The sequence below is a fragment of the Labeo rohita genome, chromosome 10 (assembly GCF_022985175.1).
Source record: "Labeo rohita strain BAU-BD-2019 chromosome 10, IGBB_LRoh.1.0, whole genome shotgun sequence".
Taxonomy (NCBI): Eukaryota; Metazoa; Chordata; class Actinopteri; order Cypriniformes; family Cyprinidae; genus Labeo; species Labeo rohita.
Window position 1 is genome coordinate 19,401,202 of NC_066878.1, and position 25,502 is coordinate 19,426,703.

Sequence of the window (25,502 nt, forward strand, 5' to 3'; positions counted from 1 at the left end):
GAGGTTGAAAAACTAGTTTTGAGAATTTCATTTCAGATTTGAGAAATGCACCAAAGCGACTGAGAAAAACTGTAATGCCACACAGAGAATCTCTACATCAACTGTTCAGAGGAGACTGCACGAATCAGGCCTTTATGGTCAAATAGGTGCTAAAAAAAACACTACTAAGAAAAAGCAACAAGCAGAAGAAATTTGTTTGGGCCAAGAAACACAAGGAATGGACATTAGACCAGTGGAAATCTGTGCTTTGGTCTGATGAGTCCAAATCTGAGATCTTTGGTTCCACCCGCCGTGTCTTTGTGTGATGCAGAAAAGGTGAACGGATGGTCTCTACATGCATGGTTCCCACCGTGAAGCATGGGGGAGGAGGTGTGGGAGTACTTTGCTGGTGACACTGTTGGAGATTTATTCAAAATTGAAGGCACACTGAACCAGCATGGCAACCACAGCATCCTGCAGCGACATGCCATCCCATCCAGTTTGCATTTAGTTGGACCAGCATTTATTTTTCAACAGGACAATAACCCCAAACACACCTCCAGGCTGTGTAAGGCCTATTTGACCAAGAAGGAGAGTGATGGAGTGCTGCGCCAGATGACCTGGCCTCCACAGTCACCTGACCTAAACCCAATCGAGTTTGGGATGAGGTGGACCGCAGAGTGAAGGCAAAAGGGCCAACAAGTGCTCAGCATATCTGGGAACTCCTTCAAGATTGTTGGAAAACCATTTCAGGTGACTACCTCATGAAGCTCATCGAGAGAATGCCAAGAGTGTGCAAAGCAGTAATCAAAGCAAAGGGTGGCTATTTTGAAGAATCTAAAATATAAAACATGTTTTCAGTTATTTCACACTTTTTTGTTTACTACATAATTCCATATGTGTTGAATTATTGTTTTAATGTCTTCAGTGAAAATCTACAATGTAAATAGTCATGAAAATAAAGAAAAAACATTAAATGAGAGGGTGTGTTCAAACTTTTGACTGGTAGTGTATATGTCTCATCATATACAGGAAAAGAAAAGCTGTGTAAGAGTAAGAAAAGGCTTCTCTATATAACACATTAGTGAGAGTTTTATGTTTGCTGAGTGTTGGGAATGTTACTTTAAAAAAGTAATTAGTTATACACACTAGTTACTTCTCACAAATAATAACTGAGTTACATCATTATAAAAGTAACTAATTACCAGGAAAAGTAATTATTGTTTTACTTTAAAAAAATGTAAAATAACTCTGATGCCCCCAATATTAAATATGTTAAATGAATGGAATTTAAATTAAATTAATGAAATTTTTTGTTTATTCACCAGACATAAGCTTAATGGCACAATTTTTTAAATATCTGAATGTACGCTTCGCATCAAGCAGTCCAGCATTATAATATCACATCATGAAAATTTAGCATTAAACTTTAGTAATTAGAACTTTAGTCATTAGAATAACCATGTATGAATGCATATTTGTCATGTTTACTGAACTTAGGACTGGTAGTTGTGCTTGAGATATTGTTTGTAATGTAGTGTTTCTATTAAAAAAAAGGGGGAAAACTAAAAATAATACTGAAAAGATAAAACTACTACGAATGCTACTGCTAATAACAATATAAAACTCACTAAGGATAATGAGCTGCTGGGTTCATGAATATTAATAATGTTGTCTGCGTTCCCTCGAACTGATTTGCTGAAAGGTGAGCGCCAGCCAATGAGATTGCCATTTGTGCATTAGTTCCGCCTACTGCAGGAAAAAACGACAGTTCTTAAAAGCTGAAGGATTCCAATGGAACTCCGTTATTTTGACAGGAAATACAGCAAAGAATGTCGTTTACATGTAGCGTGTCACTTCAGCATGGTGTATAAGAGTCTCTCGCTCTGTATCTTTCTTTGCGTGTGACAAAAGCAATGGCTAGTCGTGTGCCTTCACATTAGAGTGACTGTTTGTGAAATACAGGTATGCTGTGCATCTATTCAGATTAACTAAAATTGAATTATAATAATGTTATAACAAATTATAGTAACGACGCATTTTATTGTCAGTAGCAGTAATTCGTTTGATTACTCGTTACTGAAAAGTAACGCCGTTAGTAACGCCGTTATTCCCATCACTGGCTGAGAGTGATGAAAGATTGCCCAGAAAGTCCTTATATGGAGAGGGTTTGGGCAGGATTTTTATGCAAATGACTAACCTCCAGCACACAGTCGCTCATTTAGAAAACTCCAAATTCATTAACACTAGAATGAGGTTAATAGCAAATTCATGTGCGTACGTGTGTTATGAATTAAGTTATACATTTTCATGAGAAGTTCTCCTGTGCATACAAATATGAAACAATGCACTCAGTTATTAGTAAATGAGATGCACTTCTACTTCAGGACCCAACAGTGTCTCCAACCAAATGTTGCAATTGTTTAGAACCGAGTGATTTGTGCTGTAATATTCACATTCATTTTTATCACTTTTTACTTTTCTAAAATTATTTGGCAATTTGATACTAACCTAAATGAGAACTGAGCAATAAAATATTACTTTCCTCTGGGTTTTCCTTTAACAGATTTGTGACAGGCTTTTGAACGCCCGCATGTGCGTGGCGTCCACACTTGCGTCTTTGTACATTTGTGATGTGTTTATCTTTGTAGTATTTGTCCTTGAGCTTAGATTTCTTTGAAATTTTGCTTGGCTTGTGTGTGTCCGCACGTGGGTGTTTGGGCAAATCATTTCTTTTCTTCACTGTTTTCAATGTCTCCTCATCATTGCAGGCATCGCGCGCACTGAGAAGGACAAGGGCACGCTGTACGAGCTGACCTTCCGCGGAGAGCAGAAACAGGAGTTCCGCAGGCTGCTTCTCTTCCGCCCCTTCGGCCCCCTCATGAAAGTGAAAAGTGAGCTGGTGGAGACGGCCAACATGCCCATTAACATTGTGCTGCCTCTGTCCCAGAGAGCTGACAAATTCAAACAGTTCATGCACAACTTCAGGTGACTCCACTGACATTCTTTTCATTCTCTGTTATTACCTGTTGTTTATCTTTCTCTGCTCTGTTATTTTCTTTCTTTCTCACAATTCATACTGTCTATTCTCCTGGCACCTTGCATAAATAAGGTACACTGTGGTATTCAATATTTTTAAAGCATTCAGTGCACATATTGCACATTGTGAGGTTGTTGTAAGAACAATTAGATATGTTTCATAAGCTATAACCTATTATTATTTACTACTGTTATTGACTCTAAAATCATATAGCAACGTCATCATTATCATTAATTTATATTCAGTTTTACATTCATGCATATTTGTACACTCAACACAAACACAGGGTTTAGTTTTTCCATGTTTTAGTCATGATCAAAATGATTTCAGTATATATCATTTTTGTGTTTATGTACCAAGTTATGCAATAAATTATGAAAATATCAGTACTGGACATTATTGCATATTGGATATTACAGTATTTGCCCATTAAAACTGTTCTATTTTAAATGTAATTTATTTCTGTGATGATAAAGCTAAATTTTCAACAGCCATTATTCCAGTCGTTAGTGTCAATTAATATCATATAGCAATTGTCATCTTTGTTTGTTGAATTTATATTTAGTTTATTTTCATACAGAGTTTGCATTTTGTATGTATACCTGTTATCTCATGATTTACCTCATTACAAGAAACTGTAAAACACTCTAAAAGTAACAATTTAGACACTTTCTGCAACATAACTAGAAGTAAATAATCATTAAATTTTCTCAAATTTTAAACAAACTATAATGTTAAAAATACCCAAACATAATTGTTTTATTTTATTTTATTTTATTTTATTTTATTTTATTTTATTTTATTTTATTTTATTTTATTTTATTTTATTTTATTTTATTTTCTCTCAGAACTGTGTGATACAAACTCATGATTCTGACTTTATAACTCAAAATTGTTTTATACTGAGTTTTTATCATGCAATTCTAAGAAAAAGGTCAGAATTGGGTAGTTTATATCCTAAAATTCTGAGAAGAAAGTCAGAATTGTGAGTTTGTGTCACGCAATTCTGAGAAAAAGTAAGAACTGCGAGATGTAAACTCACAGTTGCAAGAAAAAAGTCAGAATTGTGAGATAAAAAGTCACAATTACCTTTTTTTATGCTCTAGCAGAAACGCGCTTCCAGACAGACTAGATTTTCCCTACTGAGTTTGTGGTATATTGTACATTTTGTATATTTAATTTTAAAGCTTATTGCTATATAACAAAATCACACAAAGTCAATAACAAAGTCAGGATTTTAAACTGTATTGAAACTTTTAATAATAGTAAAACTTGCAAAAAAAATTTAACAAAAATGCATTTTTTAAAAATGGGTCCTGTTTTGTACCTTATTTGTGCAAAGTTTCTTCAGCCATTTCCCTCTATATCCATCAGACTTTCTCGTTATTTTTCTTCAACCTCTACAGACTATTTTACATCTAATTTCTGTGTTTTAATTAGTGCCTCCAAGCAGTGTTTAAAGAGTTTTATATTAGGCATTGAGCGAACACATTGACCTCATTCTCGTTTCAGAGGCAGGAGAGGACAAACAGAGGATCGTGGGTTACGTTCACATACAGAATGAGCTCAATGCCAGCAGAGCCATCAGACTAATTTGTTGTGGCATGTACATGGTGGCACAGCATATAGATAGTGTTTTTGCTCCCAAAACAAACAGCATTTAATTTCTCTTATGCACTTTTGTGGCGCAGTCATGATAGTAATGATTTGTTTAAATCATTTTTGGAAAGTTGTGGAATATGTTTACTAAGGCTGCATTTATTTAATAAAAATATAGAAAAAACAACAATATTGTGAAATATTATTAGAATTTGAAATAACTGTTACATATTTTAATGTAATTTAAAATAGAATTTATTTCTGTGATGCAAAGCTGAATTTTCAGCATCATTACTGCAGTCTTCAGTGTCACATGATCCTTCAGAAATCATTCTTATACATTCTGATGCTCAAGAAATTTTAACAGCTTTGCTGCTTAATATTTTAATGGAAACCGTGATACATTTCTGTTAGGATTGTTTGAGTATAAAGTTCATTTATTAAAAAAAAATGTAATATGTAATTTTTTTGTTCTTTTCAGAATTATACAGAGGTGTGGTAGAGTATAGCAGAAAACACTGAGCTACAAAGACAGTAAGAAGTGGTGCTTATGTGGAAAAATTCGGTTTGAATCTGGCCTGGGTCATGTCCCATGTCTTTCTATACTTCTGTTATCAGTAAACTGACAAAAAGACCTAAAAATGATGAAAAAGCTTCTTTCAAAACTTTTATTATCAATAAAATGGCAGGAAGATGTATCTTTCCCATTCAAGATTTTCTCTCTTTCATGGATTAAGCCAAATCTGAACCGTTAGGGTGCCACTAACCAACAAAATTCACCATGTCAGTCAGTCGCTTTAGAACTGAAGCGTCTCTGAAGTCTAACCAGCCGTGCATTTATTGTCCACTGGACATAAAAAGACACGAATCTTGTTCAGCATCAGCTCGAAACATTTGCCACACTTCTAGCAGAATGCGGCTGTTTCAGATCAGGAATTTCACACTGGAGCTGCAGTTTTTGTGTTACGCTCGCCGTGACCCGCAGGGTGATCTTGTCCTGTCAAAATCTGCCAGTGTCTTCATCAGCACATTCTTCTCTCAAGGCCAGGACTCAATAGTTCTGTTACATCTTGCTATATTTTACCTCACTGAGTGCATTGCAATGCATTCTGGGATTTATAATGGTCATAATTATGCTACCCTGTAGTTTTACGATGCCCGCTTTACCCACACTGCTTTGCAGTTTTTTTATTTTGATTGTTGATTTGGCATCACAGTAACAATATCTCAGTTATGGTTAATGGGTTGGTTTTAATGAGATCGCGCCTTGGAAATCTAAAGGAAAAATAAATCTATTTTGCACTATATTTGTTCAGACAGTAAAAATAGTTCACAAATGTTTCTTTTGAGCTGGTGCTGCTGGAGAGCGCTGACCCGAGTGTTTGTGTGTGTGTTTCTGTACCCGTGCATGTCTACAGAGAGGTGTGTGTGAAGCAGGACGGGCGGGTGCACCTTACCGTGGTTTACTTTGGAAAGGACCAGATGAATGAGGTGAAAGGAACCTTGGAGAACACATCGAGGTATGGCACGTTAATGTGCATGTGTGTGTGCGGAAGTGTGTGTGTCCACACAAAGGAACAGATAAGGCTGAGGTTAAGACTGAGAAATTCACAGTTAAACAAAAAGGAACCAGAGGGGTGTCTTAAGTTCCTTACAGTAACGTCTTTCCCAATGCATTATGGGTTTTGTCCGAACTGTGGCTTTAAACTGTTCACATGCTCAGCTTCTGCTAACAGAAAGTCTACATAGACAGAAACCAGTTTTAACCAGCATAAATAATTCCTTTAGTTTCTAGATCAAGCAAACTTAAAATGCCCATCTTCATGAATATATTAAAATGCTGAACGGGTTGTATTAAGAAAAGATGATGCTGATATACTGAGTAATAATCAAATGCACAGAGACAAATGTCTAATGAGATGTATAAATGAGATAGATGCATACATTTGCGATTGTGATTTGTACGTTTGTTAGTAAGTAAGCTTATGAGTGAGACTTCCGGTTCAATAGGTATTGAACCTCTATTGGTAAATAATGAGAAGAATAACAACGTGTGGTAAACGGTAAAACTGCACTGTGTTCAGAATTAAGGTAATACGTTAAAATAATATGATGAGACACACCTGTTTGCAATATCAAGCAGCAAAACAAGCTGTTTTGTACAGCTAAAAATAGCTGGACGCGGATGAGACCTGAAGCCCAGCCCATATAATTTACAAATGGCTGCGCCCACACTTACGTGAAAATTTTTTTGCAAATATTGCAAAAACCAAACAAAAACACAGACTGTGAGTTCATGCTTTCACTGCGTGATTTAGTCTATTAAAAGACATTTAAAATTCCCTCAAAATTCAAGATGTGGGCAAATATGCCCCTGCATGACTTTTTAGATTTATATTATCACATGAAGAGTGGCATTTTCTCTTTAAATATCATCACGATCGCAAATGTGATATTGATTTGATGCACAGCTCAATAAACAAGAAATTATATGGAAAACCCTTGAAAATAGCAATTTTCCTGAAAAGGGGTTTGAAAAGTGAATTTTTAAAAGACAATGTGTCTATGAAATAAGTGTTTCATTTTAATTTTGTCAATAAGCTTTTCATGCAAAATTCACTCAATTCAAAAAACAGCCTTTTTGCTTATTTCAGTTAATGTCAGAAAACAATCGAGCTAAGCAAGTAGTAATACAGACAGTGTTGTGGAAACATGGCTGAAGACGCGAAAAGAAGAACAGATGAACCAAATCAATTGAGTCATTTATGCTGGAACCGCTCCGATTGATTCAAACTCGTGACTTCGATCATTCATTTCAAGTGATTCACTAGCAAAAACTAGATAAAATTAAAAGAGCCATTCATTTTTGAATTTCAACATCGCTTGTAATGATTTTAAATAGCATGTAGTGATTGGTGAAACAGAGCTTATTGAATCTCTGAATCAGTTAAACCATTGCATCGCAAAATGATTCACTGTTTCGAATTGAATTGCGAATCATTCGTTTCAGGTAGGGACTTCAAATCACGTATCACAAATTTATAGCTTTAGATCGGAACTTCGGAGCACGGATCGCAAATCATTTGAATTAGATCGGGACTTCTGTGCAGGGTCACGAATCACTTGTTTCATATCAAGATTTCAGAGCGATTTCACAAATCTTTTTTTTTTTTTCTTAAACATTAGAAAACAAACCGTTAAGGCAGTACAGATATAAAAACAAAACAAAGAAAAAAGAAAGCACACATACAAATCCCTTAAGAAAATTAACTGTGGTTTTACTATAGTAAAAGTGTAGTATACATTGTAATAATTTAATAGTAATACTTTGCATGTGCATGCTTCATTTTATTTTTATTTATCTTTTTCTATTTTTTTTAGAATTTGAAATAGAAGACATAAGTGAGATCTCTGATTGAAGTCGTTAAAAATCAAAAAAGTAGTTCTTGAGAAGTCCTTGAAAGTCCTGAAATTTCATTTTACAGTATCTGTATGAACCCTGTATTAAGTGCAGAACTATTTTGCATCTCTGCGCAACACACAACAGTGTTTCGTTACTGATTCAATCAGCCGTTTGAACGAATCAGTTGAATGAATGACTTAATGACTCACTCATGTAGTAATTTCCCGCCACCTACTGACGATTTTGCTTTATATTTAAAGTATATTTTTTCTCTTTTTTAAACCCCAAATAATTTCAGTTATCAGTATTCAGCGTTTTGTTTTTAAAACATCAAACTATTCTTTATGTATTTTTAAATGCATTTAAGAATTTGACACAAAAGATGATGCATACATTTAAATAGGTTAAAAAATGGCTTTATAAACGTCAAATGCCCATAAAAGGTAAAAATCAATTTAATCTTATTGGAAAGTTTATTTCAGTTAATCCTGCAAATGAACCACTGCACAGAATATGAAGAATTTTAAAAAACCTGCCAAAATGCCAGGACAATAACAGGCTCAGTAAAACATAAAGTCTAATTATTATTTACAATTTAATTTTATATTTGAAATAATATGGAATAGTACTTATAGCTAACAAATATTGTGTGACTATTCGTCATCATCAGTCCCACTGGCACACAGTGAGCCCATCTGCTCTCTTGTGATTACTGATTGGAGGTCAGTGAATCTGCGCTGTTAGACTGCAGTGACTCTGACCTCCAGCCAGTGTGAAAATAACAGGTCACTTCAGATGCGGCTCGGAGGCAGATGAAATCAGCGGAGCAGTAGATTGCCTGGAATCCAGCCAGGGTCATGCTGGAAACCTCTCTGCATTGCAGTGAATAACGTATCTCTTAATTCACAGGGAGAAAATGGCTTTTCTCTGTATGCAGAAACATTCAAATGCGACTGGACACAGTGGTTTTCAGATCTATCTTGCCTGGCCAGGTTTTTCCCACACGGACAGGCGCTTTTGGAGAGATTTGGTGGAGAGATGGGAAAGCAATCATGGCCTTGTAGCTTTCAGGATAAGGGAGGGCCAATAATCAGCACAGCTCTTGTTCGGTCTGTGGGAATTCGTTGGCTTCTCTGTGGACCAGAAATCAAGGGAGCTTAATTCTTTTTGTACTTCAGACTAAGTGGATTCTCCACAAATTCCTGATTATTCAATCCAGCTCTCTTCCGAATTTCTAGAGCTAATTGTTTGTGATTTCCCAGTGGCCCTGAATGCTTGTATCTTCATTTCTTAAAGGAATTTGCCTTAACTACAAGTTAAGTTCTGTTAAATTATTCCATAATTACTATAAAATAATTTTCTATGGAAATTTATGGAGTAATTACCATAGACATGTCATTGCCCTCCACTGTATGATTTATTAATAATAATAATAATAATAATAATAATAATAATAACAACAAATGAAGAGTTTATTTGAACTACAGATTACTGTAACCACCTAAATCAATTATTTAAAAAAGCATTTTTGGCACATGTAATTTACCATAGAAATATTAAATTTTTTTAATGTTTATGACTGCTATAGTGACCATAGTGCCTGCTGTGGTCTGATCTCCCTACAACTTTGCATGCTTGTTTAGAAACACCTGTCGCATGTGCACAGTGGGTTTCGTGATGTTTTGAGGTTTCCTTCAGGCTTTATAGGAGTTTGGGTAAGGAGGAGTTTGGACAGGCGCCTCTTCCCAAAGGGTATATTTCAACATTTCTTTGATAAATATTGACCTAGAGAGTCCAGAAAATTGTATGGCAGTGTTGTTTTCCCAGATTAAGCGAAAAACCTAAGACTAGGTTGCAAAAGTAGTTTTTTGACATCTTCTCAATCATTTAACAAACAATTTGATTGACAGCTGTGGTTCTAGAAGTAAAGTTGTCCAGAATGAGGAGGTTTGTCTTATGATATGAGTATTGCACGTATGTGCGAAAAACTGCACAATGTACATTCGTTTACGCCCTTGAACGTCCTAGTGGCCGATTTCTTTACAATTTCTCTCAAACCTTTGGGGCCATGAGTCAAACAGGCCCACCAAGTTTCGTTCCAATCGGCATCCGTTAACCTTGTCTAATAGGTGCTCAAACTGCATCAGCCAATGGCGGTCATGTTTTTTGAGATAAGCAAATGTCCTTATAGACACTTGTGGCACTTTGGAACAAGACTGTGCTCAGTGTCCATAGGACAAATGGTTGCAAAAGTATAGCCATTTTTATATTTTTTTCCTTCTAATAGTGCCACCAAGTGGCCAAAGTCCACTTTTTTTGTGACTGTGATTGAGCTCTTACATAAGTGTTCTGAGTTTGGCTAAGATAGCTCATTCCATTCAGGAGTTATAGGCATTTTACTAAGATTGGCCCTGCCCCTTTTGAAAGTTTTGCCGCCCTTTTGCGACGGTGAGTCAAACTTTTTTTTTTTGGGATAATTATTGATATACACCCTCCAAAGAACCTTCCGATCAGGCAAAAAAACCTAGGACTAGTTCGCAAAAAGCCCAAAATAGGCGAGAATTTCGCCTGGCTCATGATCAAATCTGAGGCATGCGTCTTGAGCCAACGTGAGCCAAGGATTCCAACGACATAAGACACTTGAGCCTGTGACTTGACGTTTTAGGAATTTTGAGCAATTTTGTACTTTTGATCACTGTAGCGCCCCCCCGTCAGGCCGATTGGGGCGAGCCTTGGTGGCGTTGTTGGTGGTTTGAGTACTACCATTCAAGTTTCAAGTCCCTATGACTTATGGTTTGGTCTGCACGATCAGTTTACGTGGAGATTGCTGATCCTTGGTCATTCTAACAGTTACAATAGGGTTTCAGCGCTACGTGCTTGAACCCCTAATAGTAATAATATTAAAATCTGTGGTAGTGAACAGTGTTTATGCAAAAACTATGTATAAATCAGAAATTAGCATGAGAAATGTTGTCTTGGCAAGTAGCTGTAATAAAAGTTTTGCCCTCAGCAAAACTATTTGCTCTGGAACAAATAATAGATTAATGAGACCAAAGACTGCCGGTTAGATTTACCCCAAGCAAATTATATCTTATGTTTAACCACTATGGAGGCATCAGAGCCAGTGGCAAATTCTAGAAGATCTGGCCGAGGTGAGGCTGCTCTCGGCAGGTTCATGAGTGCTGAATGGCCACTGACACACTAGAGCGCACATCTAGATGTTACTAAAATACTCTTAAAACTACTTTCTGACACAAAAACAGTATTATTTATAAAATTATAGTGGATTTGGGCTTTCGCCATGACACTTACTGTGAGAAATAGTGCAAGCGGAGTGATACAAATGGTAAAACTGTTGGAGTGCTGTTATCACTGGAATATTGCACTCCTCTCAGATTATATATGTATGTATGTATATTCATTCATAATGAGTTTTCTTATTGGTGAGCTGTACAACTAGTCATAGCCCTCAAACATCTGACCAGTTAAAAATTATATATCATTTTGTTTTCTCGACTGATCTGTTTCTTGCAGGTAAAATAACATTCTAAAGGGAAAAGCATTTGTTAATGTATTGCTGCATTAGATTATGCAGCATATCATAAACAAGATAAACAATGATGAATCAAAACCACTTGGAATGCCCACAAGTCTTGACACCGTTTTCCAGAAATAATTTATGTCCCTGTATGTGGGCAGAGAAAAATCACTGAGAGAAGGAAAATTGCTCACAGTTGCTATTAACATCATTTTGCTCACGCTCCCCTGTTGTATCTGACAGTTGCTGAAACTTTATGCTGTTCATTTACATAAAGTTGAGCTAAACTTGATCACACTACTGAACAATCCCACATCAAGAGTCTAAGAGTCACTTTTGCTTTTGTAGCCACTGCAAATCACTGTCTGTATGAGCATTACATCAGTTGCTCAGCAATGGATCCTCTGCAGTGAATGGGTGCCGTCAGAATGAGAGTCCAAACAGCTGATAAAACATCACAATTATGCACCAGTAAACCACACCCCTGCAGTCCATCAATTAATGTTTAGCAAAGTAAAAAGACTACAGGTCTAATTATGCATTGGGCACTACAACTAAAAAATGTAATTAAACTTTAATTCAAAATTCAACTTTAGGTTAATTAACAAAACGTGTTATAGTGAAACAGTTTCGACAACCACTTAATAGCCACAAAATGTTCTCGTCTCTTACGTTTCTGAGTATCTCTGCCTCTTGATGGACTGAAGCTATTGGTGTTTTGATACTGAATGCAGCTGTAATTAACTTTAAGAATATCCACAAATCAATGTGTAATTCTAGACATGAGCACATTATCCAGGGCATTAAATGCACATCTTCCTGCAAGATGATACTGATTGACCTTCTGTCCAGCTTTTAGCTGATGAAGCGATATTATGCACAGAACTAATGGATGTGGATCTACTCATGCTAGTCCCGTTGTTCTGTATTTTACCAATTGAATTTCAAAGTATGATTAACCCTTTCAAGCACACCAGATGATTGTATTTTCTAGCCATTGTAGTCAGTGAGTTTTCTAAAATTTAAGACTTCCTGACAAACCTGACCTGTGAAGTGTGTCTTGAGCCAGTATTTTGTCCATAAAAAGAGAGCAGTATCTTTAGCTACTGAAGATTTGCTAGCTATATAACATTTGCTTTTAAAGTCATAAAATTACATTGCAATTTACAGTCCTGAGGTTGCAAGTTTATCCAGCTGACTGGAATGGGGTTTGCCCAGCTATGTTTTTGACATTAAGAATTAATTTTTCTGAAAACCCTTCACCGTTACATAGTTATAGTCAGATTTTGATCTCCCTTGTTTTGGGTTAACACAGATGTCTTGTAACCAAGTGGTCTGATAAATCTAAAGCGAGTGCTACTCGTTTTAATTACTTAAAGGGACAGTTCACCCATAAATGAAAATTGCTCCATGATTTACTCACCCTCAAGCCATCCTAGCTGTATATGACTTTCTTCTTTCAGATGAATAAAATCGGAGTTATATTAAAAAATGTCCTGCTCTTCCAAGGTTTAGAATGGCAGTGAATGGGTGTTGAGATTTTGAGTCCAATAAAGTGCATCCATCCATCATAGAAATTACTCCACGTGGCTCCGGGGGATTAATAAAAGCCTTCTGAAGTGAATCAATGCATTTGTGTAAGGAAACATTTTAAAACTATTTAAAACTTTAGTTATTTTTAACTGTAATCTCTAGCTTCTGCCAAATGTCGTATGCTCACTCACGAGACAGTGACAGTGCGGTCATGAATTAGAAGTACAAAATAAGGATTTGTAAGAAAAATCTCACCCAGTTTACGCTACACTTACTCTCTTGTGAACACACATACAACAGTTATTAAAGCTAGATATTACACTTTATAAGGTTATGGATATTTTTCTAAAACTAACGCACTGATTCACTTGGAACCTCCTGGAGCCATGTTGAGCACTTTGTATTATGGATGGATGCACTTTATTGGACTTTAAAATCTCAACAGCCGTTCACTGCCATTATAAAGCATAGAAGAGCCAGGACATTTCTTTAAGGGGGTCATATTATGCTTTTTCACTTTTTGAATTTTATTCAGTGTGTGGTGTGTATGTTTGGGCATAAAAAAGATCTACAACACTACAAACCTCAAAGTCCACTCCAAAGGGAGATATTTCATTTTTAAAAAATCTCTTTTCAAGAACTACAACAAACCACTCCTTTGGACTGCAGCTTTTTTTTCCGGGTGGTATGATGTGACAACGTGGCCCATTAGAATATCATTAAAATAAATCCTGCCTACGAAATTTGGAATGATTGAGGGGTGGTTAGGGACGAAGTGGGGGAATAGGCTAACTTTAGCAATGCAGTTTCTGGGACGCTTCAACAAGCCGTGGTGCGGCTGTTGTAAACACAAGCATTGACTAGAGTGGCCACGATCAGCTCCGGTGGCCGCGTCGGAGCTGTAATGCGCCGCGGATGTCTGCAGTGTGTGGTAAGAGATTTATTTATAATACAGTGTAGATAATGCAAGTGTTTTTTAAAATGCATACTAGCACTAGAATTGGCTAGGCTAATCAGTGATGATGTCCTTTGATAATGTTATTGTTCTTTGCTCATTTTCTGTAGCTGCTTTTTGAATAACTAAGGAAATGTAAGAATTATAATTAGTATCTTACGATGTTTTTATTCAATTGCTGTCATGTTAAATACAAATTAAGTCATATTAGAAACATTTGGCTGCTTTTAGCCTTATGCTGGAGCTGGTTTTGGGCAATGAAACTAAGTATGTAAATAATTCAATGAATTAGCACAATAATATCATGTATTGGTGATCTCGCAGGCTGGCGATAGGACCAAACACTACTGTAGCATATACTATACCTTAACTGTGAATATATGACCATATTATATATCAAAATAAAGACCCTCTGCTTTTAAATGTATACACACACACATACAAACATACATACATATACATATCCAAATCAATGGGTTATCAGTCTATCTACAACACAACTATAAGTTTCAGTGTCTACAAAGGCATCTCTCTCACTGACTACTATCAGATTCAAAATGGTTAAAACATGAGTAAACGGAGCTCGAGTCCATCAGCACCTTCATTGTCGGTTTAGATGCGCCAAAGCTTTCTCTACCGTAATACATGTAGAACGCGGATTGCCGTAAAAACTCGTTAATGGCGGGGAAGCGTTGGGTCTTAATTGACGAGATATCTCGTTAATGGCAGGGAAAGAGTTAACATATCCTTAACCATAACGTAGCAGACGAAACTTGCTGCTTTGTCAAGGGGCGTGGCAGTACTGAAACACCGTCTAAGCTGTTCACCAATCAGAATGCACTGGGACAGCTAACAAATCACAACACATTTAGTTTTTCAGAAGGCGGGCCTTAATCAACTAATCGAGCCATTTGTGCCAGGCTGGGGAGAAAGGTATTGTAATAATGTAATTTATGTGACAAATAGTGCGTTTTTCGAACCACCAAGCATGAGAGCTTGTTCTAGTACAGTGGTTCCCAATTCCAGTCCTGGGGACCCCCTGCTTTGCACATTTTGCATGTCTCCCTTATTTAACACACCTGATTGAGATCATCAGCTCATTAGTTAAGTTCATGGCTCTCTCGCCTAACAAGCTGATGATCTCAATCAGGGGAACCACTGTTCTAGTACACCCCCAAAACAAAATCAAGACTTTGTAAAAGAGCATAACAGGACCCATTTAATATAACTTCGACTGTATATGTCTGAAAGAAAAAAGTCATGTATACCTAGAATGGCTTGAGGGTGAGTAAATCATGGGGTAATTTTCATTTTTGGGTGAAGTGTCTCTTTAAAAACTACTCCAGCCTCAGGAGTCCAGTTATTAACAGCTCTTTAACCAATTATAGCAAATTGTTTAAAGCTGTAAAATCTCCAAAAAAAACTTCAGCTCTTATAGTTTTAGGATGTGTATTAAAATCCTCACAGCTGCTAGATGTTATTATATACACCCCTATTGATATTGAATCATGATCTTTTAACATGTTTGCTAAGAGTATCCAAAAAAACGATATTTTGTTTAAACTGGTCTAAAATGACCTTTAAGCCTTTTAATTTTTTCTTCTAATGTCACCACCTGAGATCAGCTTTCTGCACTCTGACATTATGTTTAGCAGCTAATGATCAGCTATAACATCTAGTATTTCTGCTTCTGCTTATTTGTTCTTTAAATTCTCTTTTAGTTGTTATTATCTTCTCATTTATGTTAGAGGTTAACTGAGGAAGCCATGAAAAAGCAGGAAGCAGGAGATAAAGCCATAATAAAAATGAGCAGGGTTATTGAATAATCTACGTTGCGTAGGTTTTAATGCTCAGACCTTGTCCTGTACTTTGTTTGACCAGCAAATCAAGCAAGTTTTATTATACCAAACAAAAAAACAATGTAAAAATGACTGCTTCACGTTGTCTTGTGACATTAACCTTGAAATGGAATTGAAACTCATGAAGACAAATGAATCACAATGATAAGATGAAACAACAATAGCAAGTATCACAACAGCAAGGAAATTATGAGTATGAATAAAAAATTAAATAAAAATGTCTTGAATAAATTATTAATCACTCAATCACTCAAGATGTGGATGAGATTGTTTCATCACTTGCTCACCATGGATGGATCAATTTTAGCCAGAGGCAATGGTTTAAAGTGAAAACATCTTAATGATGGATTTGGTTCTTGCAAACATGCAGTTTTTTTGCCTCACAAGACATCAATTGATTAACTGGAGTTGATGTGAATTACTTGTGGATTATTGTGATGTTTTTATCAGATGTTTGGACTCTCATTCTGACGGCACCCATTCACTGCAAAGGATCCATTGCTGAGCAAATGATGTAATGCTGAATTTCTCCAAATCTGTTTCCATCAAGAAACAAACTCACCTACATCTTCTATCGCCTGAGGGTGAATTTCTAGTTTTGGGTGGGCTATTCCTTTAAGAACCCTTAGATGCTTTACTGCAAGACCATCAGCATCAGTCCTCACAGAGCAAAGTAGGTAGATGTGATATCCGTATCTGCCGGCAAAGTGAATCGATGTACATGAATAATTTGTGTTCATTTGAGAAGGGGAAAAGAGGAGAGTGTAAGTAACACTGCATTATACAAACCTGGCTGACGTGAATATTGATGATGACACTATGCATAAATTTAACAGTCTAAGGACTCATTATGAAATATCCACCATAAACATCACAGTGAACAGACCAGACATGCTGTGTGTGTATTCATTGAGATATACTCTGGGAATAAATTCGTCTTCAGAATTTAGTGTAATATAACAAAACCCCCCTTTGGAGTCATCTGGAAACATGCAAAGTTTGTAAACTTATTAATACATTTCTAGTGATTGTAATTAGACTTGTATAAAACTATTTTGTGTGGTTTTGCATGCCGAAGTGAAAGGGAAAAATGCAATAACTCGACTGATGGAATGAAAAGTATCTTAGACAACTCCCAGCCTTTGAAAACAAATCAGTATCATAGAACGAAATGCTTGCAGTGTTTTTCTGGCCGATGGCAAACTGAATATCACATGCATGCTGAAACGCCTCAGGCTGTGTTCCAGATCCGCTAATGTGACTTAAATCAAATCTCGTTTGCCTGCTCTTTGTAACTGCTTTAAATCTGCACCGACTAGTGGCTCTCGACCATTTTTTTGGCTGGGTATGTTAACAATGTCTGCTTTTGAAGGTATTTATGTGTTTTCGTGGGTTATGAATCTCGGTCAGAGAAAGTAGGTGCTTTTTTATTTTTGTCAGAGATGCTGGCCTATATTTTGTATTGGGCCAATAAGAGCAGCGGGACAGCCACATGTGACAGGTGCATTGCAAGCATTTTTCTAGTGTCTGAATGCTTGTGGCTCTGAAATGAAGAGGCAAAATCCTCTATTTTTTTATTTTTTATTTTATTTTATTTTATTTTTTTATCAAATTTAAATTCCAGTCACATTTTCTTAGTTAAATTAACATTACGTACACTATTGAAAATAATAATAATAATTACAAAAAAAATTATATGATGATTTATTTTATATTTTTAAAAAAGTAATCAATCAATCAAGTATGAATCTCATCAAGTTAGTGTTTTCAAGCATTTTACATTTATTAAAATAACTCAAGGCATTAACATTTTGAACAATATATTTTATTTGTGAACTTACAGCTATTCTTTTTAATAGTTATCTTTGAACTATTTTTGAATTTGTCAGATCATTCATCGGATCATTAAGCTCTGTAAATATTGGTCACAGACACAGATATTTACTTTAAATTTCACAAAGCTGGTTACTGTCACAAACCTGGTCGGTGTTCCATTGTCTACTCACCACCAGATGTCACTCTCGCTCCACCCACTCACTCTGACTGTCACTTTGCATCTTAGACTGCATCTCCCATCCTCCACCGCTCTGATTGCGTCAGCCCCCGTGACCAATCAGGCATCCTATAAAACCCCGGTCCTCCTCAGTTGCACTTCCTGGTTTGTTGTTGTATTGTATCGTGTTATTATTCCTGTTCTCCTAGTGTGTTCCAAGTTCCTGGTTTTTTGATCTCCTGCCTGGTTTTCTCGTCTACGTCTGTCTAGCCGCCTGCCCTGTGATTTATCGCTCGTTATTATCGGACTATTCTCTTGGATCGCCTGTTACATTCCTGTCTGCTCCTGTCACGACCCTGCCTGTATGACCATGTCTCTGTCTAGTCCTTCTAATAAAAGCTCGCTTATGGATCCGCTCGCCTCTCGTCAATCACTCCTTGTAACAGAACAAACCAGCACAACAGGATCCAGCAGCTTTTCCCTCGGTCATTCCGGTATGGACTTTGGACTATTGTGTGTGGGCGCGTCGCTTACTGTGGGGGTCGCGGAGGAGGAAAGCGACAACGCGGTAATGGCGGCCGCGCACCCCGCTCATATAATGACGGCCGCGCCGGAGCGCGACGCCACAGATCCGCTGGCCGCTTGGCTCACTCGGGGAAATGCGGCCACGCTGGAGCGCGCCCGAGCCATGACGACGGCAATGGATCGTATTGCTCAAATGGCGGCGAACGTAATGGATAGCATCGCTCTAATGGCGGCGACAGCTGTGCCCGTTCACAAAATGGCGGCCGCGTCGGAGCGCGTCCACACAATGGCGGCAACGGCGGAGCCCGTTCACAAGATGGCGGCGATCACAGAGCTCCGTCACGTCACAGCTGCCATACAAGAGCCGTTTAAAGGTACAGTTACATTCCCTGAGTCAAGTCAAGTTGCAACTGTGTTTCCTGAGTCAAGCCATGTCGTTCCTGAGTCAAGCCATGTCGTTCCTGAGTCAAGCCATGTCGTTCCTGAGTCAAGCCATGTCGTTCCTGAGTCAAGCCATGTCGTTCCTGAGTCAAGCCATGTCGTTCCTGTGTCAAACCAAGCTGGAGCTGTGTCAAACCAAGCTGGAGCTGTGTTTCCTGTCTCAAGCCAAGTTGCAGAGCCACCGCACAAGATGGCCGCCACGCCAGAGCCACCGCCCAAGATGGCCGCCACGCCAGAGCCACCGCACAAGATGGCCGCCTCGCCAGAGCCACCGCACAAGATGGCCGCCACGTCAGAGCCGGCTAAAGCCCCGTCAGCCAAGCCACAGCCTGCTCAGGCCGTCTCAGTCAAGCCACAGCCTGGTCACGTCATGTTTTCTGCTCCTGAGTCGGCACCCATCATGGCCGGTCTTCCCGAAGCGGTTTCAGACTCAAGTCACGCCCCGTCTGGTCCCAAGTCTGCTCCAGAGATCACGTCTGACCTCAAGTCTGCTCCAGAGGTCTCGTCCGGTCTCAAGTCTGCGCCAGAGGTCCCGCCTGATCTCAAGCCTGATCCTGAGCTCCTGTCTGATCTCAAGCCTGCTCCAGAGCTCCCGTCTGACCAGGAGACAGACCCAGAGGCCTCACCAGTCGGAGAAGCCGTGCCAATGCCTCCTGAGGTGTCAGCTTCGGCTGTGGATCCTCCCATGGAGGCGGCGTCCCTCTACAGACTCTCTGCTTCTCCCCATACTCTTTCTACCTCCTCTATCTCTGCTTTCCCCAGGTCCCAGACCGTAACGCGGGTTCCTGTTCCGCCCGGAGGGCTGCTGCGCCTCCGGCTCCGCCCCGAAGGGCCGCTGCGCCTCCTGTTCCACCGGAGAGGGCTGCTCCGCCCCCTTCCCCTATTCTGTCTACCTCCTCTGTCCCTGCTCTCCCCAGGTCCCAGACCATGACGCCGGTTCCTGTTCCGCCCGGAGGGCTGCGGCGCCTCCTGTTCCGCCCTGGAGGGTCGTTCCGCCTCGGAGGGCTTCTGCGCCTCCTGTTCTACCCTGGAGGGCGCCCGCGCCTCACGCTCTGCCTCCGGCTCCGCCCTGGAGGGCTCCTGCTCTGCTTCCGGCTCCACCCTGGAGGGTACCTGCTCTGTCGGTCCTGCCTCAATCTCTGGGCTTCCCTCATGGACCTGGTCCTCCAGCCCTCGCCCTGTCTCCCTCCCATCCCACCGCTTCCCTGGACTGTTGTTTCTTTCGAGCGTCTGGAAGCCGCTCCTTGGGGGGCTATGTCACAAACCTGGTCGGTGTTCCATTGTCTACTCACCACCAGATGTCACTCTCGCTCCACCCACTCACTCTGACTGTCACTTTGCATCTTAGACTGCATCTCCCATCCTCCACCGCTCTGATTGCGTCAGCCCCGTGACCAATCAGGCATCCTATAAAACCCGGTCCTCCTCAGTTGCACTTCCTGGTTTGTTGTTGTATTGTATCGTGTTATTATTCCTGTTCTCCTAGTGTGTTCCAAGTTCCTGTTTTGATCTCCTGCCTGGTTTTCTCGTCTACGTCTGTCTAGCCGCCTGCCCTGTGATTTATCGCTCGTTATTATCGGACTATTCTCTTGGATCGCCGAATAGTCCGATAATAACGAGCGATAAATCACAGGGCAGGCGGCTAGACAGACGTAGACGAGAAAACCAGGCAGGAGATCAAAAAACCAGGAACTTGGAACACACTAGGAGAACAGGAATAATAACACGATACAATACAACAACAAACCAGGAAGTGCAACTGAGGAGGACCGGGGTTTTATAGGATGCCTGATTGGTCACGGGGGCTGACGCAATCAGAGCGGTGGAGGATGGGAGATGCAGTCTAAGATGCAAAGTGACAGTCAGAGTGAGTGGGTGGAGCGAGAGTGACATCTGGTGGTGAGTAGACAATGGAACACCGACCAGGTTTGTGACAGTTACTTACTAAAAACTTTTACAGATCATGTTTCCATGCCATTTTAAGTCTTATTTTGATGTAACAAAGAGGTTATTTTTAAGTGTGTGAGTTGTTTACTTTTTGTCTTTCATAAGTTGTCTTTCATTAAAGGAGAAGTTCACTTCCAGAACAACAATTTACCAATAATTTACTCACCCCCTCGTCATCCAATATGTTCATGTCTTCAGTTGTAAAGAAATTATGTTTTTTGAGGAAAACATTTCAGGATTTTTCTCCATATAATGGACTTCAATTGTGCAAGCTACAAGCTCTGAGATGCGCGTTCACGTAAACACTGTTTACAAACAAAAAGGTACAACGATGTCGGACGATTCTGAAGTTGTAGGAGAAAATAAGTTGGAGTTTTTCGCCATTCTCTACCTGTTTGAGCCGAGACGACTCGTTCTTCCCGAGTCACATTAAAGTGAACGAATCATTCCAGAGAACGCGCATTCCACAGCTTGTGCTACACAAGCTTTTGTGCTTAAAAAGTAAACAAATTTTAATTTTTCAAAAAAAATGACAGATCATTTAGCTGGATAAGACCCTTCTTCCTCGGCTGGGATCGTTTAGAGCCCTTTGAAGCTGCATTTAAACTACATTTTGGAAGTTCAAAATCGGGGGCACAATTGAAGTCCATTATATGGAGAAAAATCCCGAAATGTTTTCCTCAAAAACCATAATTTCTTTACGACTGAAGACAGAAAGACATGAACATCTTGGGTGACAAGGGGGCGAGTAAATTATTTGTAAATTGTTGTTCTGGAAGTGGACTTCTCCTTTACCGCCATTTTATTGTTCATTCAGACTGATTCGCGAATGTGGAACGCAAACAAACACAAGACGGGATTTATCGAATGAATTAATCACAGCCGATCATAAGCAGTCATATACAGTCATATCATATCACGATGGAGGCACTGCCTCCAATCACGTGACTTTCACCCATTCATTCTCAGTTACCACCCAACAAAATCCTGCTGTAACTTTACCAGCTGGTGTCGCTGTTGGACATTGTTTTTTTTAGAAAAACAAGTGATTTATGGGTAGTTGACATAGCCAGTAAAAAATAGTTATTTTGTAAAAACAATTTTTGAAGAAATGTATGTTTTTATGTAGTGTAAAGTCTGATCTATATAAAATGAAAATATAAAGGGTCACTAACTTTGTCAATTCTTTCATTGTTTTTTTTGTTTGTTTGTTTGTTTGTTTTTTTTACATTTTTACTGAACTGTACCATAAATTTGTCCTATAGTGTGACATAGCAAGTTTAATTTTGTTACAAACAATATCAACATCATAATTTTCATCAACAAAATTCAGTCTCGTAGTCAGTCTGCATGTTACTGAAAGTCTTGTGCGGCACAGCAAAATATGATTGATATTCAAACTGTTCATTAGGATTTTTTAACTATATAGCTACTCTTTTTAAGGCGTGATTTTGACTCTATTTACTTTCTGCATCATTCTTTTAGGATCTCCTTCCTTCTGGTGGATCCCTGTTAATTTTCTGTCTATATTTCTCTCCCTCAGTTCTTTCAGTTTCAAAAACAGTATCACATTTTATACTTATTTTTATGACACTTTCTAACAGTACAAGTTTTCTGCAAAAATATTAGGAAATAGTTTGATTAATGTAATTATTGCATTTAAGAACACTGAAAATGATCAGAATTTAAAATGTTTCTTAAAGAGACCTTGTCTTCCGGTGTGACATCTTTGTCCAGTGGTGTGACAGTCACACCAAAGGACATTTCAGCCTTTTGTGTCAATAAATGACCTTGCTATTCTAGCTTAACCTGTCACTAGTGTTTAGCATACAGTTTTTAATAAAAAAATATAATTTAGCTTTGTCACACCAAAGGACAACAAAACGTAACACTTTTTTAGTCGTTCCAAAAAAGTTAAACGTTTGAACAATTCTGAAACTAAAATGCACTTTTCAGTAACACAACCATAAATGGGGTCCTTCAACTAATAAAACTTTTTTTCTGAAATTTGCTATGATATGGTGTCATGCCAGAGGACATGGTTTTCAGAGACAAAATGTATGAAGTTTCTATGCTTTCAGAAATATATGGATGAAAAAAATGATTGGCATTTACTAAAACAGACACTTGTAGAATTATGCCGGAGGTATTTATTAACATTTTATGCTTTTCTTTTTATTTTATAAAAGTTGTAATTTATTGATCCATGCTTGAGACAGTCACACCATAGGACAATTCTGAGATTTGTCCATGTTGGACCAAGAAATGTTAAACGATTTACTGCATTTTAAATAACAACAATATTAATTATATTCATTTTTATCTTGTGTGACAGTGAAAATGCCATGTCACGTAACAACAACCCGCTTTTTAACTTTATATTTTGTAATATTTACATTGTTTTATTTCTGTACTATTACACACACAACAAAAACAAAAACCTTGATTTATGGATCATCTCTCTATTGTAAACTAGAGGGGTTTGATAGTGTGGTGCTGCTTTGTTAATGATTCACTCATTTAAAGGAAGTAGCTCTTCCTGTTCCTGCTAAAACAGCTGTATGGCTTTAATAGCAGGTATTATCTGCACTGTGTGTGGTGGCATTGTGCTTTTATATGTCAGCTTGGCTCCAGCCCAGCACATTACACTTTAATCATCTTTGTGTGTGTGTGTGTGTGTGTGTGTGGCTGATTGTATTCATAGTCACATACACACAGCTCTGTCTGAGGATGCCTGTTATTCTCTCTATCCGTGAGAACTGATGCGGGTCACGCTGTAAAATCTGCACCCACCATCAATCACAGCACATCTGACTCTGTTGTCACAATACACTAATTTTTTACATAAAACAGGAGACAGTAAAACATGTGTATTTAGTGTTGCTCAGCTTTGTTGGTTGTGTGTTCTTTGTGTTTATGTTGTAAAAATACAGCCCAGTGTTCTGTTAATATGAAGGGATTTTTCGTATTGATTTCGTATGTTTTTAATATTAATAAAGGACTATCTGAAACTATTTATGAAACTTTTTCTGCACAATCATAACAACAGTTATTGTATATCACACAGACAGTAATGTATAATTGTTTGTTCTGTCCTTAATTGTTATTAATCATTTTCATGTGTCTGGTTTCAGGGAGCTGAATTTCCGTAACTTCACTCTGATTCAGCTGAATGAGGAGTTTTCTCGGGGTCGAGGGTTGGATGTGGGCGCCCGTGCTTGGAAGGGAGGCAATGTGCTGCTCTTCTTCTGTGACGTGGACATCTTCTTCACAGCCGATTTCCTGAACACATGCCGTCTGAATGCCCAGCCTGGTGAGAGCAGAGAGCAACTGCTATATATGTATATATATATATATATACATATACAGCTTAGCCAATTTGGCCATTTGGACACTTAAAAATGGCTTTGCATTAGAAACAAAATATTGAACCAATTGGCATTTGACTCAAATGCTGCTACAGCTTTTCTCAGAACTAACTTCCTTTTTTATAACTACTTCTGCATTGACTTTTAATCAGCTGCTGTCACGGGTTCAGTAGATTTATGAAGTCACTTCTCCAAATGTGGCTTAATAGACTAACCACAGGTGTAGAGAATTACATGAGCTATCAATAATAACAACTATAAATAATGATATGATATAATAATATAATCAGTGCCGGCCTGTAGGTTTGTGGGGCCCTAGGCAAGATAATGAAAATGGGCCTCACTAGTGTAAAAATGTGAAGAGAAAGCACATAAAATGACTATTTCAATTTTTAAGTGTGAATGTGTATTAATTGTAACACATTACATATGTAAAAATATTTAAATTTAAAAAAAAAGGAGTACAAGTGAGCTTGAGTAAACAGATACACACGCATTACAAATAAAATATAAAGGAAATATACACAAAAACTAAATAAAATAAACAGAGCATAAACAAAATAAACATAGGCCTGCTAATATTCATAAATGATAAGAAATGCAGGCTATTTTGTATAAAACAAATACTACAGCAATAAATATTATATATAGCAGTCAAAACATCTTTTTTTCCAGCTCCGCAAAGATATCGTTTGGATTCCATTTCTACCACTTCACTTTAATCTCTCTATCATACTTTTATTTCAGATAATTTGAAAATACCATTAATGTGCAACAAGACGTCATTTCGAGAGACTGTTCTGAAAGGCAATATTAAGTGAATTCCAAAATCTAAACCATAACAACAAATCTGTACTGTAACAAGAAAGGAGTGACCAAAAATGATAAAGAACACTGAGTTTGTTGTGCCTGTTTGTAGGGCTGCACAATTAGGCCAAAGTTTTGCTTTTATTAATATGACTAATTCTGTTTATTGTTATTACTAAATAAAAGCATTAAACAAAACAATAATTATTGCTAATAATTATCAATATATTTTGCAGCTGCAACCTGCCAACATGCAGGAGGCCTAACTATGAATGTTTAGAAAGGTATAAGGATTTATTATAATATTATGATTAAAAATATTTGACAAAAAAAAAAAAATATATATATATATACATATGAGAGTTCAGATGCAAAACAAGCTAAAAGCCATCTCGGTCAAAAATGAGATAATATTACTGAGTGAATGCTCCTGACACATAGTGTATGCCCATCAAATACTTTTACTTCAAACTCGCTAAATTCCAGCCTCAGCTCAATCAGAAGTACCAGTACAA

At 38.0% G+C, this 25,502-nt stretch overlaps 1 protein-coding gene across 1 annotated transcript in view; it reads left to right on the top strand.

The window, feature by feature from the left end:
• Positions 1–25,502, top strand: part of csgalnact1a (chondroitin sulfate N-acetylgalactosaminyltransferase 1a) — a 65,193-nt gene that overhangs the window by 29,627 nt on the left and 10,064 nt on the right. The window contains 3 exon segments of the mRNA XM_051121728.1: positions 2,751–2,967; positions 6,037–6,138; positions 23,947–24,125. Of these exon segments, the coding sequence (XP_050977685.1) occupies positions 2,751–2,967; positions 6,037–6,138; positions 23,947–24,125 (498 nt within the window).